Source organism: Bidens hawaiensis, unplaced genomic scaffold (genome assembly GCF_021521415.1).
Source record: "Bidens hawaiensis isolate Kalapana, Puna unplaced genomic scaffold, B.hawaiensis_p1.1 tig00022328_1, whole genome shotgun sequence".
Taxonomy (NCBI): Eukaryota; Viridiplantae; Streptophyta; class Magnoliopsida; order Asterales; family Asteraceae; genus Bidens; species Bidens hawaiensis.
The window spans coordinates 351,116-372,010 of NW_027493477.1; the positions used below are offsets into that span (position 1 = coordinate 351,116).

Sequence of the window (20,895 nt, forward strand, 5' to 3'; positions counted from 1 at the left end):
TGTACTTGTAATTCTCACGAGTGAGACAGTAGCAATAATAAAATACCCTGGTTGCAGCCCGTGGACGTAGGTTAGTTTAGACCGAACCACGTAAATCTCGCGTGTTCATATTCATTTATTTTCTCTTGCAATATTATTCGTGTTTCGTGTGTGCGCAAGATCCTAACATGATCTTCTACCGGGCACCACAACTTTAACAGCTCTGCATGAAAAGTGGAAGTCAAAAGGTTAAGATGGCACCGACTTATAATGCTGATGAATTTTCACACTGAAATACAACCGTCTTAATGACAGTAGTTACAACTACTATTTCCTCCAACAGTGAAAAGGTGTTGTATTCGGTTAAAAGGATATAATAAACTATACTCACATACGCTATTATAAAGATGAATTAGAATATATTAACTATCTTAGAATTTCTTTCTGAGTTTGACTTGCATTATACTTAACCTATATTATCCCAAAGTTGGTTTCATGTAACCTAGGGACTAACGGATCTAAATACTACTTTTGGAAAGTGATCTTCGTACAGAATATAGGAAACATACCAGACTATTTTGTTATGTTTACCCTGCCACTAGGAAATTTGCCAAAATAGTTGTTTGAAAACATGTGAAAGAGAGCCATTATTAGTTCAGTACACACTGTTATTATTTTCTTAAACGAGTGTAACTCGTAGAGACCTTCCATCAATTATCATTATGAGTAGAAGACTAGAAATATTTGAATCCGTATAGGCCTATCCTTGTTGAAAGCAAACGAGAATGCATGGTTGAAATTCAAAAATCCATTTGCAGTTGGTTAACTTACTTTGTGGTTGGATTTAGTGGATTTAACCTTTTTGTTCATTAGGCATTGGATTAAGCCAACAAATTTTACATCACCAATGTTTTGATGGACCAAACGACTATCGAAAAGGGAGTTGAAGATGCTCAACAACTTCCTGCAACTGATGATGAGTTTGGAGGCGTTGTGGTTGAGATGAAGGAGCACATGAATTCTGATGTTTTTCGTGCACTGCTTAAAACGTCAATGTCACACTGGAAATTGCAGGTTTTGTTCTATAAATTTATACAAGCTTTGTAGACTTTCATTTTTGTGTTCTAATCTTTGGATGGTTTTAATAGGGCAAAAAGGGTGTTTGGATTAAACTGCCAATTGATCTTTCAAATCTTGTTGACTCTGCAGTTAAGGTAGCTGCTATCTCATGTTCTGTCTGAATTTTATAGGTAGAAACTAGAGATGATAATTTTGATCCACTTACTTCTGAATGGGTTGATTTGGAATAAGTTTTATCTCAAACGGCCAAATGGGTAAAATCAAAACATTTAGCTAAAAAGGTGAACAGCTCAAATACTCAAATGGATCGGACATGTTAAAAGCCACACGAAATCAAATACTCATGAAGCTGATAATTTTACTATGGTTTCTGAAATGTTTCATATTATTCACAGGAGGGTTTCAGGTATCACCATGCTGAACCTGAGTACCTGATGCTTCTCAAATGGATTCCTGATACTAGAAATCCAATCCCCGCAAATGCTTCACATATTGCACGTGTTGGTGCTATCGTCTTAAATGATAAGCGAGAGGTATACTTATCGTTCCTTCGCCTTCTTTTAGTTAACAGCTTTGTAAATAACAAAATGGTTAAGTTACACAAATAGACAAAGTTAATAATTATAATAACTTACACGCACATATATACCAACCCAGTGCCGTGAAATCTTGTGTGGGTGGAGTTGTGGACGAAAACAACATTTATGAGAAGGTTGGAAATTAACATTATGTGTGTGTGTGTGTGTGTGTGTGTGTGCGTGTGAGTATATATGCATTTTTGCAAGTGTATTTTGTACATAAGTGTATAAGGTGTATATATATCTATATAGTGTATTTTTGTTGTATTAGCTGACTGGATTGCTTTGTGTCTACATTTTGTGTTTTTGTCTCTATAGATGCTTGTTGTACAAGAGAAGATGGGGAATTTACGTGGAGTTTGGAAGATATCTACTGGAATCCTTCACCAGGTGCATGCTTTAATGGAAATTTATTATTTTTCCAAGATGACGTACTTATGAAAGTGGCAGAATGGTGGTTTGGCTAATGAGTCACTTGGGAAGTTTTGGTATGGGTCAAAATGGGCGGGGTCGGTTTGACCTGAAACATATTTTGTCCGGTTCTAGTTTTTGGGATTTCGAAACCCAACGAAAAGGTACTTTTTATTAAGTTTAGAACTTTAGGGTTTTTTCATATAAAAAGTACCCTTTCACTATTCTTTTAAATGCTGAAGGATTTAATTGTTAAAAATAAAATCCAAGGACTTTATGATCAAGTTTTAAAACTCAAGGGATTTAATCATGCAAAAATAAAGCCCAGGGACTTATGTACAGATTCAACATAATTACGCATGTTTTTTCCAACAACTGCCCTTTTATAAGGAATCTTTACATGTTAAAAGCTATAAAAGAAAAATAAAGTTATATTTTGAATAGAAAGCAAAAAAGGTGATTAAAAAAAATTAAATAGTCAAATCATGAGGGCACACATGGTAATTTTAAGGTGAAAATAGATCAACTCTTATTAAATATTTTGTGTGTAAAATGTGTGTAAATAAATACTGATTTTCTAATAGAGCGATTTGTTGGGCTGTATTATTTAGACAAATGTCTGTCCGACTTTGACCCGTTTACGTACCCAAATTGATGTGCTCAAAAGGAGATGGGTCGAAATTTCAATTAACCGATGAGAGTTTGTTCTACAGGGCGAGGATATTACTGTTGGGGTGGTTAGAGAAGTCAAAGAAGAGACCGGAGTAAGTGCCAAGCCTCTAATATGATATTATGACACTTTTTATTTTGGTTTAACTTAAAAATGTTTGATTATTTGACTTTTCTTAGATAGATGCAGAGTTTGTTGAAGTACTAGCATTCAGGTACACACATTTCAGCCTTCTCGCAGTGTATGCGATTGTGTGTGTAATATATGCTTACAAATTGGTTCACCTGGCAGTCAAGAGCACAATGTATTCTTTGGAAAATCAGAGATATTATTCCTATGCATGATGCGGCCGCTGTCGTTTGAGATCAGAATTCAAGAAACAGAAATCGAAGCAGCCCGGGTACCTACTTGTGTTAAATGTTAATCATACAAACTCCTAATAACATATCAAAATTATATAAATATGCAGTTATTTTGCCACCTCTAGAAAAATGTTATCAAGTAAAACCGAAATTGCGTAATTTGTGACATTTTTGCCAGTGGATGCCATTGGAGGACTATGAAGCTCAACTATCGATTCAAGAACGAGGTTTAAGAGAGTGCATTAAGAAACTATGCATAGCCAAAGTAGAGAGGGGATACTCCGGATTGTCTCCATTCCCGGTAACAACTGATTCAAATGGTAATCCTAGTTATATTTATTTCAACAAAGATGATCTAAATCAAGTGTGAATGATACGGACTCAATGCCGAGTCCAGGGTGGAAGTCTTATCTATCAAATTTGGGTTTCTTAACCTTGTAATTGGAGATCAATCCTATCTCGAATTTGGCTATATATCACTTTGATAATCAAAGTGTGATAAAATGTAATGTGTATAAGAATCTGTGTATTATTGGGTATAAGAATCCCAAGGGCATACTGTGATAAAATGTAATGTACTGCTCAATTTTATACCCATTTAATGGAACACGTTACTACAATTTATATTTGTTGAAGGATCCATGACTCGTTCTTCAAAAGAAATATATGATGGGTTTATTTGGTTTTACTCAAATGTATACAAGAGGCAAAAACGGGTCAACTTAACGGGCCCAAATGACCCATCGCTACCGTGTGATGTGCACCTACAATTGCAGACTTAGAACATAATTTCAGGGGTGACACAATTTCTTTTTCCGAACCGCGCATTAAGGAAAAACTTGCGATAAGATATAAAGTTAAACGGATACCTAATAGGTTTCTCCTCTTTGACATTTGAAGGCTTGAAATTAAGTCATTACATTGTCTTCTGTTTCTTTATCAAATGTTTTTCTTTTGACTGCACAAACTAGAGCATTGTCAAATACTCTTCGCCCACCTGATTGTGTAAATTCGTCTTGATAAGCTTCAATGTGGAAAAACATCTTTCAACTGTTACGGTTGCAATCGTTAAAACCAATGTTGCCTTCAATATCCGATAAACCAATGGAAAAGAACGATCTTTTCCGGTTTCCACAATTAGACGAGCACGGTCACATATTCCATCCTCTTTTACAAATGTATCATCTTCCTTTACGGTGTGATAAAAGACCTTAAGATCACCTAAAAGACCCCCTTTTTTATTTGTACTAAAATCATTTGGATACATATTTGGAAAATGCCAATATATTTAAGATGTAGAACTTAGAAAACCAATCACAAAGATTTAAACCTGACATATTTTTTATCAAAGTAATTGATACCTCATCGAATTGATTTCCAAATTCTTGAATTTGCATATCCAAAATCTTATTAATATTTTCAATTTCAAAACTATGTCGATTAGTAATGACATTCTTTCGGTTTCTTTGATTACTATATCTTTCCGTCATATCTAACATCGTAATCTTTTTTATTTCACACAAAATGATGTCACGTTTTCCAACATCTCGTTAAACCCGTTTTGTCTTTAAATCATTTAGTGTTCATTTTGTTCCGCTAATCAACTTAGTCACTTTTAATAAGTTTTAACATATAAAAATGTTTTGAAAGAGCATTTATGTGGCCTAAAATATCTTCCATCGAGTGTAGATAAAACACAAATTCAAGTTCTTTAACTATTATATAATACCGATTAAGGCTGTGTTCAGTCTTTTTTTTTTTTTTTTTTTTCACGGATCAATGTTCAAAACCATCATCAAAATTATAATGGTCTAGGCCTTTTTTTAAGTTGCCTTTACAAGTTTTAATTAAGAGTTAATGTCCATTTTCGTCCATGTGGTTTGCTACTTTCGTCACTTAAGTCCAAAGTTTGAAATTTTGTCAATATAGTCCTTATAGTTTTAAATATTAGCCAATTACGTCCTCTAGTCTAACGGCATCCAACTATGCCGTTAGTTTAAGGGGTATTTTTGTCTTTCTTCTGTTTATGTTTAGTTAATGGCCAGTTTCGTCCATGTGGTTTGATACTTTTGCTATTTCAGTCCAAAGTTTGAAAATTTTTCAATTTTATGTTTAATTTTTTTTTGTCTATAGCCCTTAAGCCCTTAAGAGCATAAACCAAGCCCAAAACCATCGAGCATCGACCAAAACAGGTTTATGTTTACTCTGTCGATAACAATAATTATACCCCCCCTCGTATTTAGTTTCTAGACATTTTCTAAACTCTCCCTTATGGTGGAATTCATTGGTAAAGTGGTCAAGGTAATTCCCTAAAACCGTACTATACCGATAAAACTAAAATCGTTTCTTTGGTTAATGCATAATAGTTACGGTTTAGAGATTAACATATTGTAGCAAACAGCTTGGTCGAAATCACATCAGGAGGTCGAATGTCCCGCATTTCCATGTTTGCTCAAGAAATCGATACACTAGATCGCATGTGTGTTCTTCAAATCGTGGTGTTGCTCTTGAATTCTTCATATCGACTACAATTCTAGGGTTGAATTCGACGAATTCAAGAATAATACCACGATTTGAAGAACACACATGCGATTTAGTGCATCGATTTCTTGAGCAAACATGGAAATGCGGGATATTCGACCTCCTGATATTGATTTCGACCTAGATGTTTGCTACGATATGTTTATCTCTAAACCCTAACTATTATGCATTAATCTGAAAAATGATTTTAGTTTTTTCGATATAGTTCGGTTTTAGGGAATTACCCTGACCACTTTACAAAATTACCAATGAATTCCATTATGGACTGAAGTAGCAAAAAAAAAAAAATAAATAAATAAATAAATCGAATAAATTAAACATAAAATTGACAATTTCAAACTTTGGACTGAAGTAGCAAAAGTTTCAAACTACAGGGACGAAACTGACCATTAACTAAATATAAATAAGAGAAAGACAAAAATACCCCTAAAACTAACGGCATAGTTGGATGCCGTTATACGGAGGGACGTAATTGACTATTGTTTAAAACTAAAAGGACTAAATTAACAAAATTTCAAACTTTAGAATGAAGTGGCGAAAGTAGCAAACCACATGGACGAAAATGACCATTAACTCTTTAATTAAATATTAAATAGGGCTTTTAATCATGTTGATTCTTGAGCTTTTAACAAAACTTTGAATGCAAAGTTTTAGGCTTTTATAACTTTTTGAGGGGTATTAGGGAAAATAGCACTCACAAGCATTACCTATGTATCGATCAATCCTATAATGTCATTTTATTTTTACCCTTAATTACCCATAAACCACAAAATTACTGGCAACACCTACCCGCAAGTATCCTAGAACTTTTTTAATTCATTTTAAATTCTTCAATATACAGCAATTTTATGTGGCAAACCTTTGCCATGAATTGAAGTCATGCACCTTATCCACATGGGATGGGGTGGTCATGCTATGTGGTTTGGAAAGCATGCATCCTACCCATATGGTTGCCCCATTCTCTCTTATAATATAATTTTAGTAGTAATGCAATACATAAAACATAAGAAAAAAAATCCGCTTCGCCGGAAAAGTTGAGAGGTAGTGTGGGTGCTACCCCTACCTCTCAAGCATGCCCGTCACTGACCACCTACCAGTCACCATTACCACTTGCCGCTATAAGATATAGAAACAAATATAGTGGGTGAATTTGTTTTGATCCATTTTTCTAAAGCAACGTGTTATGACCCATGTCTATTTTAATTAGAAACAAATCGTTTCTTTTTATAACAATCCGCCCATAAAAAGACGAAATTTTAAATGGTTTAAGTCTATTGCATCTCTGCATTAGATTGTCTGCATTACATAGATATGTCCAAGTTGTACACCCCCTTAGCTTAGAATCACATTGTGAAGAAAATGATGAAAGCGCGCCACATGGCCGCAAACAACCCTGCCCAAGTGTGATTTCTATGTTATGCGTACAGTTCCATGTGTCATTTCCTATGTTATTTATGCATGTCTCTAACGTCATATCGGTGCATGTTACATATGCATTGAATATTAATGTTACATAAGCTAGAAAAAAAAGGTCTGCTTTCATTGTCACCATAGGAAAAAAGAAAATGTTGTGGCTCTTTAGTATACTTTTAAACTTAAGTTTCATGGTGTCTAGCGGTGTTGATCTACCCATCCATTGTGAATACCCTTGCCAGCCACCGCCTACCCGGCCACCATACGGAACACCACCACTACCATCACTATCGCCGCCAAGCGAGCCTGTGTATGCAGCCCCACCACCACCACCACCACCAAGTGGACCTGTGTATGATCCCCCAACCCCGCCATGCGCACCGCCACCGCCAGCACAACCATCGCCCACCAGTCCTATCTACGGAGCGCCACCAGCACCGCTAATTCCTGGGAACTGTCAACCGAATTTGCAAAACTGTGCTTACCCTCCTCCTGTTGCAAATATCTATCAACCTGTGGATTCTGCATCCCATTTGGTTCACAATTGCTTGGTTGTCTTGGTTTTAATGTTACTTTCCTTTTACTCACTTCTAGACTTCTAGTTTAATTTGGTTCATCTTTATGTTTATATTTACTTGACAATCATAAAAGAAGATTATCAATGCATATGTTATGTATATCTTCTTTATAAGCCATGCTTAATACATAATTAATTTAGATAAAGAACTATGAAAATCATATAACGCGTCGATCTTGATAGATATAACTATGTAGTGTTTAGTAGATATAATCTAGTCTAAAAGCGATTGAGCTAAATAGTTTCGTAATCGTATTATATATCAGTGTAAAAACAAAATTTAACAAAAGATACAAGTAGTGATGCATGTAGTTATTGAATTTTTCCTTGATGTACGTATTTGTTTATGTGTTTGTTGTACCGCACAAGTAACTAATGCATGAGGGAGTTTTGGCTTAATTGGATAGCTACAATGCTACATTGACGGTGGAAAAAATATGAGATGAATAAGGTCGATATGGTAGTGTTAGATATCTTGTATATTTTGTATTTATATATAAAAAAGTGTAGACCATATATGCGACACATATATTGTGTCATACTGTTTAATTTCAAACACAATATTTGTTAGTTTATGATATGCTCACCGCCACATATATTTTTACTTCTATTTCTTTGGAAGCTAGCATTATCCATGTTTTTATAACAAATAAGAGACTGTTTGACAATCTTATTTTGAATCATTAAGAAGTCTGACTGATTAAGAGGTAGCCTCGGATTTATTCAATACGTCTTATGTCTCTAAACTTATCTATTAAGATGCTCTATACACCATTAAGACGTGTTTTTTTTAATTAACCAAACACACTCTACCTCTGAACAATTCAGAGGTTCAGAGATAGTCTCTTAATAAAATCATTAAGAAATATCCAGCTAGCCTCTTAGACTTTAATATGTTGTATTCAAGTAAAATGAAACAAGACTTTTGAGTTTGAACTACATTAAAAATGCTTGCTTAGTTGTATAGAAGTTGCATTGTCTTTATTTTCTCATTATTAACTTACATCAACAGCAATCACATATCAATGCGAGCCTGCGATATATCTAGTGTAGATTTTCAATGTTATTTAACTAGGCTACAAGTTTTGTCACAATGGTTTCAAGCTTTATCAATCGTTTTATGCGCGTTAAATCGTTGACAGTTAGTTGTTAGTGAAGATTTGAGAAACAAGTGTCTTAGATAGAAAATATCTTTTGTACATCATTCATCAACAAAATCTACCCCCCCCCCCTCTTCACTGAGTTGCGTGTTAGCCTGGTAGGGTTTCAATTAAGGTTAAAGATGTACGTTTGGATTAGGAATGAGCCCGGTACCCCGAAAATCCCGATCTCGAAAATCGCAAATTTTTGGTACCGGTACACGTTCGGTTCGGTACCGGTATTTAAGGTAAAATTCGGGAAATACTGGTACCGTACCGGTCCTGAAAACTCAAATCATTGGTACCGATTCGGTACCGAAGGTACCAAATCGGTACCGGTACCGATACCATACCGATTTTTGCTCATCCCTAGTTTGGATTACGAGTTTGATATTTTTTAACAACGTTTCAAATTACCCCTAATACCTCAGTGAGACAGAAACTTTTCAAATTACCCCTAATACCTCAGTGAGACAGAAACTTTCTGAGACGGAATGTCAACCGTCCATACGATTTTAATTTAGCATGCTTCGGTATATGGCATGTACGGACGCCTGGTTAACATTTATTGCTCCATGCTCCACCCTAAAACAATTATAAGCATCATTGATCATTTTAGAGCAATAATATGAGAAGGTATGAACCATAATTCGATGAAAAGAGAAAGTGGGTCATGTTTTTATCTACTTTGCTTTAAAAGCCTATAGATGATATAAATGATGATTTTCTATTTTGGGTACACAATTAAATGTTCCTTTCCATCGAAATTTTGTAATAGATCATAACCTATCGTTAGGATACTCACAGTTCGTTTGTAACTAGGTTTTATATATTTTCCGGTACAAACCAAAGATAACTCGTTTTATAATAGTAGTTCGCAATGTGTTATTAAGCATTGCAAATTTATAGATTGGTAAAACTTGCTAATTAAATTAGTTAACTGACTAAACCATGAGTTGAATTGTCTGTTAGAATTTAAAATGTCAACTCAAATAAATTGATGGTAGCATAATTACACACATCAAATATTCACAAGCCGTCACATAATCCTCAGAAAATATTACAAACTTTTCTTAAAAACCCTCATTTTCTCCCTCAACAAACCTCAACAAACTAACAAACCCCATTATATATATATATGTGTGTGTGTGTGTGAGGGGCTCCACAACACTCGTCCGCTTCTCCATCCTTGGCTACAAACTTTGCCATGGCCTTAACCATGGACTTGCCTTCACAATAGTGAAGTCCAGTTCCTCTAAGTTTGTTGCAGAGCCATCTCATCTAGACCTTGGGATGAGGAGCATGTTGTTGAAGCTCTAAGCTCTAGTTTGATGGTTAAAACAAAATAAGCAAACAATAAACGAGTCAACTCACTCGGCCACACGTTAACCATCAATCAAACCAAAACAACATTTATCAAAATATTCAAAACCCCCGAACTATTGGTTTCTCAATCTATCGTATCATTTGGTTCGGTCATTTCGGTTTATATCCTCACAAATGAAGATCAAAAACCATAAATGCTTAATCTCCATTAGCTATCTTTGTATTTGTATACAAAAGAAAATATAAATCAAGAACAACGTACACACATCAAAACAAGCCTCAATGTTTAACTTCACACACTCACACACACTACATCATAAATAATAATCAATGGAAAATCTTATTTCCACCCTAAAATTCATATTCAAATCTCATTACTAAATCATAATGAAACACAAATATAATTTCTTCAAGTGGGACACGACACACTTACATCACTAAAGACACAAAGCAGAGAATCAAACCCAAAGCAGCAAATCTGAAACCCTTGATTTCCACAGCATTGCTTCCATCCGCTTCCTGATCCGCAACCGCACCATCCGGCGAATCCGCAGGAGCATCCGATGGCGCCGGAGGAGACTTATGCTTCTTCTTCTTCGATGATTTCGGAGAATCCGCCACCGGAGCATCGGCTTCTGGCGCGGGAGCTGGAGCAGGCGAAAGAGCTCCTTTGAAAAGCTCCTCAGGTAACAAAACTTTATTAATTGTGAAAATAATTAACGGCTGTTGATCAATTAACGTCCCTACGATCTTCGCTGTCACGAGCTTTGTTTTAATCGTCACATCCTGACCGTCGTTTTGCACCGTGAAATCGTACTTGTTAGCACCGTCGGTTGCTAGCGTGTTCATCAAGCCATTGCTCGATTTCAACATCGACATGGATTGATACACCGGCACGCCATGGTACTCCAGCAGCGCTTGCTTTCCAGCAATTGTTAGGTTTTTGAACTTAGGCGTAAACGCCTTAAATGCGTCATCCAGAGGACAAAACACGGACAATCCACCATTGATATTATCGACGTAAGTCTTCATAGCGGCAGATGCAAGCAATGCCTCAGCAAAGTTTTTACATCCGTGAGCCGACATAAGAGAAGTGATATTCACAGCAGCAGGCTCCGGCGTTGGAGCTTCGGCTTCAGCCGACGGCAACGTGCTGCTGATCTGGATAACCGAGATGTTGTACGCAATCTCCTTCAACGACTTAACAAACGTGGCGTCCGTTTTACCGGACTCTTCACTACCGAATCCGACTTTGCCGCCTTTCAGATCCGTAATGTTGACGAATCCGGATGAGCCGGATGCGGTGCCGGTGGCTTGGAACATTGTGGCGGCTAATGCGGTTCCGTTGGTGATCTGGTGGAGCTTCTTGGCGCCAAAGTAGTCGAGGAGCACGTGAAGTGATAGCACGTTCTTCATTGCGTACACCGAGAGGTGTTTGCTGAGCAGATCTGCCATTCCGGCGTTGTCCACGGCGCAGACGGTGATGGTCTGACGGTTGTTGATTTCGTCGGCGAGGTGTGTGATGGTTAGGTAGTGGTTGAATGTTGAGAAGTCCGGGAAGTCGTTGAGAATTTTCGTGATGTTGTGTGCCTCCACGGGGAGGAATGCCACCAGCATTGAGAGTAGCACCGCCGTGACCGCCGCCATGGAAAGGAGCTGCATTGGGAGTTCCGGTGAGTGAGAGAAAGTGAGAGTGTGTGTAAAGCAGGGGATGAAGGTCTAGAAGACTGAAGATATGTCGGTTGGTTAAATTAAGGGGCTTTAAGTTAGTGTTAATTACAGTAAGGCCACTGTAGTGTTCCCAGCTGGTCCAGATCATCAACGGTCTTCTTTTACATGTTTTTTATTCAGAAATGTTACACTTTCATCACTTGTAATTTCAAAACTATTCAAAACTCGCCAATTACAACATAAACATAAATAAGTTTATGTTAATGCAGTCGTATTCATAAACTGTTCAAATTATAGATGTTAATGAGACTGGTATTATTGTTCTTGTTTTATACATGATTGTAATATTGTATTCATACTCGATTGTAAAACTATAGCACATGTCCAGCACAATACTTAACAACTATAGAATATATGCATTACTTTGTTAAAATTTTCTGTTCGGTTTTTCAAGTACATTTCTTACTAATTTAATTCGTATATGGTTTTCTTTTTCAATAAAATTATAAATGAAAAATTAAGGACTAGTTAGTAAATTATTCCGTTATCCTTGCGCAGGCCCGGCTCCTAGAAAGCAAAAAAATTTTGGGGCCGAAGGCGAAAATTTTTTTAAGCCTTAAGTAATTGGAGTATTTTCTTGGGTTTAAACAATTTAATTTTGATATGGGCTTACTTGGTTATAAGTCAGGTTGTGTAAAAAACTTTTGTATAAAAATAAGAATAACCATGTCCTAAATGAGACTAAAACTCATGACCTTTTGGTTGAAAGTAATACCCCTTTGCCACTAGACCAAGCTAGTAGTTATGTAATTGAGTTAAACACTAAATAAAATATTGTTTTAATAAAAATACATATAATTTATTATTTTTTTTAAATTTGGGCCTAGCGGGGTGTCGGGCATGTGGCCGTCGACCACCCAACCCCCCCTTTGGGCCGGCCCTGTCCTTGGGCTAAAGAAAATAAAGTGTTTACGAGGATTATTAGGATAATCACGTATTCATGTTTCGGGTAATTAGATAGGGAATCACAAATGCCTTGCATGTCTCATATTCACAATTCTTTTTTACAATAAATTCATGCGCATATGAATACCCATCTCTTACTTGTTTCGAACGTCTCTAGTTTCGGTTTCGCATATTAGAATATTCGAGTTGTTGGTCATCCCTAGTTGAAACCAACCGAATTATGTAAACCACTTAGATCCAAATGGTTCGGTTTAAGGTTCGATTATGATGGTTCGATAGTGTTGTGTGGTATTATATCATGCATCTTTTGAGCTGTCGACTTTCGCTACTACAGTTCAATTCAATTTGTTTTTTATTATTATTTTATTTATTTGCAAAAACCGGTCTAACAAACATATAATACTTGCTTGCATAGCAAATGAAAACACTTGTGTTATATAGAAACACAGTTACGATAAAGGTTTGATAAAGGTCTAGGGGTGTTTTTTGTTCTGAGAAAGATGTGGGCAAAATAAAGAAATAAGGGTGACAGCTGTATATCCAATGGCATGTGTCCACGTAGGTAAACGAGGTAATACGTTTGAACCAGATGCTTCCACCGACAAATTAGCAAATAAAATTCCAACAACATGAGACATGATTATATTATAATTTATAAATGCCAAAAACAAATTAATTACATTATAAATTTTCGTTATTAAAAGCGAATGCCTTTTTACTTCTATTATTATATATCGTATAGTCAATAATAAAATGCTTTTAGCTCTATAGTATAATAAAACTCCAACAGCTAAATTGGTGTGTGTATATATATATATATATGTATATATGTATATATATATATGGGGTTAGGTTAAAATAAAAACTCGCTTGAGTTATGAAAACTTTAGAAACCCATTCTCAATCACATGTTTTTAATTAAAGATTAAATCTTGTAGTTCACAATTAAAGTTAATAAAAAATGTTAACATAAATATAACCTTTCTCTCTCCTAAAAACATATAAAAAAATTAATAAAAAATAGCAAAACAATTTTTTTTAATGTTCCGATGTTTTGTATTAAATGTTACAACATATATTACATGTAACAAAAAAAAACGATGTTACATATGGTTTTCGCAGGTTTTCACAACTCAAGTGAGTCTTCATTCTATACTTTGCCTGCATGTATGTATGTATGTATGTATATATCTTTTAATAGTTATTCACAAGGTGGTTGCATACTTATATAACCTTATAACAGCAAACAACCACATACACTTTCTACATGTATACATGCCATCTACTACACACACATGCAAATGGTTTACGCATTGTTCTAGTAGGGCTGTTAATTTTATCAGCAACCCAAAAACCATCCGAAACCTCTTTTAATAGTTGATTCATGTAAAATGATGTATGTATATGTATATGTGTTATGCATAACCACATCATTTAATACGTATAAAAATTTTTCAAACAAAAACACGTAAATCTACGCTACTGAGTAAAATAGGGGGCATGGACCCCCACGTCTCTCCTATGCTTTGCCCTTGCTCTCAGAACAATAGACTGCATAACGTCCATGTAATATAATTTCCTTTATAAATAGGGTCATACCTTTTTCGTACGTACTTCAAGACAACATGGATAAATAAAGCATATGTCACATAATGGCAATATCATATTAACTCACAAGTTATCATTTAAAATAAAGGAATGTTACATCATAATATTTTCAATAAGTCCCTAATTCTAATGATCCAAATAATACACATAAAATTAGGTGCAAACCCAAAACTGAGAAATGTTACAGCAAGATGATTGACTAAAGTCTTATTCAACCAATCAACTATTGTAAGGGCTACATGCTGTCTTGTTAGGCTCAGTTTCGGTTGGGCTGGACGCAGTGTCGTTTCTTGGGCCAACCATGCGATTATGGTTATGATCGGTTGTTAGCGAATGCCCTTTGAAGGTTGATAGAATCTTAGTAATTCATTCGTATGCGTGAACAGGTTACCAAGCATTCTAGGACTTGTTCGTCTTTCAGTCTATAGCTTTTTTTTACTCGTGTGCTTTACTAAGGTGAGTTCGAGATGCCCTTTTCTTTTATACATTTTACCGTTTTGGGTTGTTGTGCACGATTACACGAAAGTTTCACATGTCTTTTTGTGACATTTGAGACAAAACCAGGTACATCTCAGTACGTATATACCGAATAAACAATTAACTGCTTATTACATATCGAACAAACGAATAACCGAACGGGTCTGGTTATGACCCAGATATCTCGAGGGCCATCTATAAGTGATATACATTTAATATAAGCCAACCTATTAGTATTATGGCCTTAGTACGATAGCAAACCAATTAAACGAAAATATTCTCGTTTAACTACCCGCTATGAACTTAAACGCGAAAGAGAGTTACAAAACAAGCATTGTATCATCCGTTAAGCCGAAAAAGACTTACAAAACACTTACTTGGAATGTTTTAAGCGATCTGTAAAAATATTTTCGATTTTTACAAACAAATAGTATGTTTTTATAAATTTACACAAAAATGGCCGAAAAACGCTTGTTTTAGTGCTGTTTGTTGTACCCGATAAATTTTTCGTGCCAAAAACCAAACCCGAAATAAACTTGGACTCGGGATTTAACATTCGAGCACGCAAAACGAAATTATTGGACCAAAGTTGGGCCTAAAAAGGGCCCAACATTCTCCCGACCGTCAAAAAGGGGAAAACTAAGGTTTCTTTTATAATATGTTTATTTAAGATATTTTTTTAACATAATTTCTCTAAAATTCTGGAAGAACCTGTTGCGCTAACAAAAATACTCAGCCAAGAACAAGGGTAACTTCATTATTTTCATCAATTTTAACTTGTTTTAATCATGTTAAATACCATACATGTCACACCCCGAGTTAGGGCCTAGGGGTGTGACCCAACGTTGGTACTTGTTTTGTAAATATATTAGAATTTAAGGTTGTAAAGCGGAAGACATGTTTAAATATTATTATATTCGAAAGACGGGATTTTAAAACACCCGTTGATTTGTACAAAAGTGTTTGGATTACAAAACCATGTTTTACATTATTTAAATAATAAAACAACTATTGAGCCATCAGATCGTCTAACGGCTATCTATCATCTCCAAACACCTACTCTTCATTAACTATAAAACAGTTATAAAAATACGTCAGCAACACATGCTGATGAACACGTTGACACAAAATATTTTAATACTTAGTTATCCCCTCGGGTATCTTATGACCCGGCCCATCGTGGCTTAGGAAACAACCAAGTTAAATTTAATATTATAAACATCTAGTTCTACTTGAAACCTCTCAACGATACCGCAGCATCGAGGTCTTAGCAACTATCAATATACACTAGATAATCCTCTCTCGGACATTACTTAGGTCCGGCCCAACGTGACGGAGACATTAGCAAGTGTGGTGCGGTGTGCCCACCGTCTATCCACATATGTAAGGATCCAAACAAAGGTATACAATAGCCTGAGAGCCAGCGATTACTTGTGTTTATAAAGTTTTAGGGATATAATCCCATGCAAACATTCACAGACTTGTTTATAAAAAGTTGGACATATTCACCTTTCTTATTGGTTTTTCTCACTTGATTTGTATAGCCTTGTTACCTCGGACCTATGGTACGAGAATAACGTTTTATAAGTACTAGATCAACGATCTAGCTTCAGACCTTTAGTCCGTTTGCATAACATTTACCTTGACATTTATCTCTTTATAAAATATAAGGATCTCTAGTCCTTTCATTTGTTAGTCATTTATAAACTTTGTTTCTTCTTCATGAAGAAACGTACATTTAAATTTTCTTTTATTACAAGAAATATCTATCTTTATATATAATAAAGAAATATTATTTCATTTATAATCTCAACTTTATAAAAATCTATTTTCTCCCTTTATTATATATTCAAGGTATAGGCTATATCCCTGACTAGGGTTTAAGCCATTTTATAATATAATAACTGGCATAACCCCTACCTTGGATGGCTTATTATACGAAATGCCTATGCTCTACTTGAACCGCACTTCTACTTGGAGGAGAGTCGAGAGAGTTTTTAGATAGAGTTACGGCATGCATTTCGAGACAAAACTTGTCGGGATATCGACATATCGGGATGGTGGCACGATTATCGAGGTTATGTGTGTGTTTTGGGGTGTGAAGATGGATGAGAGGTCCCCCCCATGGCTGCTCTATTTATAGCGAAATTTCTGTAACTTCGCGTATCGCGAAATTGCTTCGCGTATCGCGAAGATGCACTAACTTTGATGAGTCACCGCGTAGGATTGCCACTTGTCACTACGGCCTACCATGTGTCACCGCGTGGTGACACGTGTCCCGTGACCTGTCTTGCAACTTCGCGTATCGTGAAGATGCAACTTGGATTCTTCGCGATGCGCGAAGATGCAAAATTTCGAATCTGTTCATTTTTAGTCCCTGCTCTTTTGGTAACTTGCCATATCTTGATTTAGTCTCATCATCCAAAAATACAAAGGCGGCTCTTGGCGATGTGAAGTGCGCCATCAAAGCGCCACATTGCTCCCATCGCCCTTCACCCGAGCCCGTGCCCATGCCCGTGCGCGTCAGGTGTTTCACACCCTCCGCTAGGGCTATGAAGAGTGGTTAACCACTTAAGAATGTTATCATGGAAAGTTCTCTCCTTATAAAGTGCTTTATTTTCTTACCACCTTCCATGTAGGATGGAGTCTCCTTACTTCATTTCCTTAACATAAGCTATTTCCATTCTTTGTCTTATTTTTCTCTTTACTTTTACCGTGGATATTTTTAGTCCATAAGTTTTATTAGTTTGTCAAATTCGGACCAAATTTTTCGTGATGTTACATCCTCCACACCTTAAAATGAATCTCGTCCTCGAGATTTTCTAGAACAAATTTGGGTATTTCTTTCTCATTTCTGATTCTAACTCCCAAGTAAACTCGGGTCCTCTTCGAGAGTTCCATCGTATCTTGACTGGCTTTAGCCTTCGGTTTAAGTTCCTTAACTTGGAAATCTTCAACTTGTAGAGGTTGTTCTACAAATTTCAGATTTTCGTTGACTTCGACATCCTTTAAGGTCCTGGCTAAAGTTTTGTCAGCCAGACATTTATGTAAGTTAGAGACATGAAATACATCGTGTATTCCTTTCATCTCTTCTGGCAATCGTAAGGGTTAAGCAACAGTACCGATTCGTTCTAGTACTTCAAATGGTCCCACAAAACATGGACTTAACTTTCCTTTCTTGCCGAATCGTACGACTCCTTTCCACGGTGATACTTTTAATAAGACCTTATCGCATACTTGAAATTCCAATGGCTTACGGCGAACGTCTGCATAGCTCTTTTGTCGATCTCTTGCCGTCCTAAGTCGTTCACAGATGCTCTGCTTTGACTTGTAAACAAGTTAAACATTTAGCAACATATAAAGCAATATCCCCTTTCATCCCATTCCACCAGTAGTTTGGCTTAAGATTTGATACATTTTATCACCACCGGGATGCATCATGTACTTTGATTTATGAGCTTCATTCATAATCCTTTCACGTAAATCACCAACAACCGGTACCCAGATTATGTTTCCAAGTCTTAGTATATCATCATCTCCTTTAACCAAAGAATCAATGGTGCCGTTATGCTTTTCTTCAAAGATATGATTCTCTTCAATTGCTTTCTTCTGAGCCTTCTTGATTTGTTTGATTAAGTCTATTTGTAGCTCTAATCTCAAGGCTCGAACTCTTTTGGTTTTCTCACATTCTTTCCGGCTCATTGCGTCAACTACCACATTTGCTTTTCATTCATGATAGATGATTTCACATTCGTAATCGTTTAAGGTTTCCATCCATCTTCTTTGACGCACGTTAAGTTCCTTCTGATCAAATATATACTTTAAGCTCTTATGATCAGTGTACACGATAAACTTGACTCCATGGAGATAGTGCCTCCATAATTTTAAGGCAAAAATTATGGCACCTAACTCTAGATCGTGAGTCGTATAATTCTTTTCGTGCACTTTCAATTGACGAGAAGCATAGGTTATTACTTTCTTTCTTTGCATTAATACGCAACCCAAACCCGAATGAGATGCATCACTAAATACAACGAAATTCTCTGTACCCTCTGGCAAGGCCAGTATAGGTGTATTTGTGAGCTTTTTCTTAAGTAAATCAAATGCTTCTTGTTGTTTGATTCCCCATTCGTACTTAACATTCTTTCGGGTTAAAGAAGTTAAGGGAACTGCTATACGGGAGAAGTTCTCAATGAATCTTCTATAATATCCAGCCCAACCTAGAAAACTTCAAACCTCGGTTGGCGATCTAGGAATCTCCCATTTAGCTATTGCTTCAATCTTTGCAGGGTCTACTTGAATTCCATTTGCATTGATAACGTGGCCAAGAAATTGCACTTCATGCAGCCAGAACTCGCATTTGGAAAATTTAGCATACAACTTCTCGTTTCGGAGTATCTCAAGTAAGATCCTAAGATGAACTTTGTGATCTTCTTCCGATTTAGAATAATTAAGTATATCGTCGATGAATACGATTACAAACTTATCTAAATAGGGTTTACAAACTCTGTTCACGAAGTCCATAAAAGCGGCTGGGGTATTAGTGAGTCCAAATGGTATTACGGTGAACTCATAATGTCCATACCTTGTCCGAAAAGCTGTTTTTGGAATATCTTCTTCTTGAACTTACATCTGATGGTATCCAGAACGTAAATCTATTTTTGAAAAGAAACTCGCGCCTTGCAATTGATCGAATAGGTCGTCAATTCTAGGTAGCGGATATCGATTCTTAATAGTTACTTTGTTCAAGGCTCTGTAATCGATACACATTCTCATAGAACCATCTTTCTTATTGACAAATAATATCGGCGCTCCCCAAGGTGATGAGCTTGGACCAATAAACCCTTTCTTTAACAACTCATCGAGTTTTTTCTTCAATTCCTTCATTTCTGTTGGAGCTAAACGATAGGGGGATTTGGCTATTGGAGCTGTTCCACGCATTAAGTCTATTCTGAATTCGACTTCTCGATTGGGTGGGATTCTTGGAAGTTCATCTGGAAAGACATTGGGAAATTCGGATACTATAGGTACGTCTTTGATTTCCTTCGATTTTGATTCTTCCGTTACATAAGCCATAAATGCTAAACATCCTAGGTTTAAGTATTTGTTAGCCTTCATCATGGAGATTATGCTACCATGACCAGCATCGTTGTCACCCGCAATTTGAATTGTTCGCTTGTCAGGGGCTTGGAGTTCTATGGTTTTCTTATTGCAAATGATACGGGCATGGTTGTCCGATAGCCAGTCCATACCTAGAACTATATCAAAGCCTGCTAAGGTCATGGGCAGTAATTGTACTGGGATGACGTAGCCTGCCAACAAGATCTTTCCATTTTCTAAGGTTTCAGAAATTTTAACTACCTCACCACTAGCTGTTTCGACGTTTATAGTTTTATTCAATTTTCTTAAAGGTTCGTTTAATAGATTACAAAACTTATAATCTATAAAACTTTGATTTGCACCATTATCAAATAAAACTCTCGCATAAACGTTATTAATTAAGAACGTACCGGTGATGGTTTCCGGTATGTCTGCGGCCTTCTTGGTGTCGAGTACAAAGACTCGAGCGTTCCCCTTCTTTCCATCATTCTTGGTGCCTCTCCCTCTAGTACCTCCAGTACCTCCACAACCAGCAACATTCTTTTTAGGACATTCAAAACTAAGATGTCCCATCTCTTTGTAGTTGAAGCATGTTATCTTATTCTTCCAACAATCAGCAGAGGCATGCCCTGGCTTTTTGCATGTTTCACAGATAACAAATGTAGACACTGTGAACCGGCATCGAACCAGATGATGCCTCTTACAAATCTTGCACAGCGGGTAGTTGGAATTAAAACCACCCCTCCTCCTATCCACATCCTTTCCCTTGAAATGGTTATTTCCCTTTCCTTTCTTGTCATTCGTTGAATATTCCTTCTTGTCCTCTTCTTTGTTGCGGATCAGATCGTTCATCAAATAACCAGCCAACTCCATGGCGGAATCGGCCGTCTGCGGCAAATAAGACCTCACCATGTCTCGTATCTCTCTCGGTAAACCCCATATGTAGCGGGTCACCTTGCTCGATTCGGGTGTTACCAACTGGGGCACAAGTCTACTA

General features: G+C 36.5%; 1 protein-coding gene and 1 pseudogene across 1 annotated transcript; one reads left to right on the forward strand and one right to left on the reverse strand.

Moving 5' to 3' along the window:
• The first annotated feature begins 803 nt into the window (after positions 1 to 803).
• Positions 804 to 3,524, forward strand: LOC143565394 (nudix hydrolase 10-like). The gene is made up of 8 exons (XM_077052379.1): positions 804 to 1,053; positions 1,128 to 1,193; positions 1,455 to 1,592; positions 1,956 to 2,027; positions 2,762 to 2,812; positions 2,898 to 2,932; positions 3,010 to 3,118; positions 3,259 to 3,524. Exons 1-8 carry the CDS (start codon positions 895 to 897, stop codon positions 3,448 to 3,450), a joined length of 822 nt encoding a protein of 273 aa, XP_076908494.1. The 5' UTR covers positions 804 to 894; the 3' UTR covers positions 3,451 to 3,524.
• A 6,799-nt stretch (positions 3,525 to 10,323) lies between these two features.
• Positions 10,324 to 11,895, reverse strand: LOC143565395 (fasciclin-like arabinogalactan protein 1 pseudogene; annotated as a pseudogene).
• Positions 11,896 to 20,895: the final 9,000 nt, after the last annotated feature.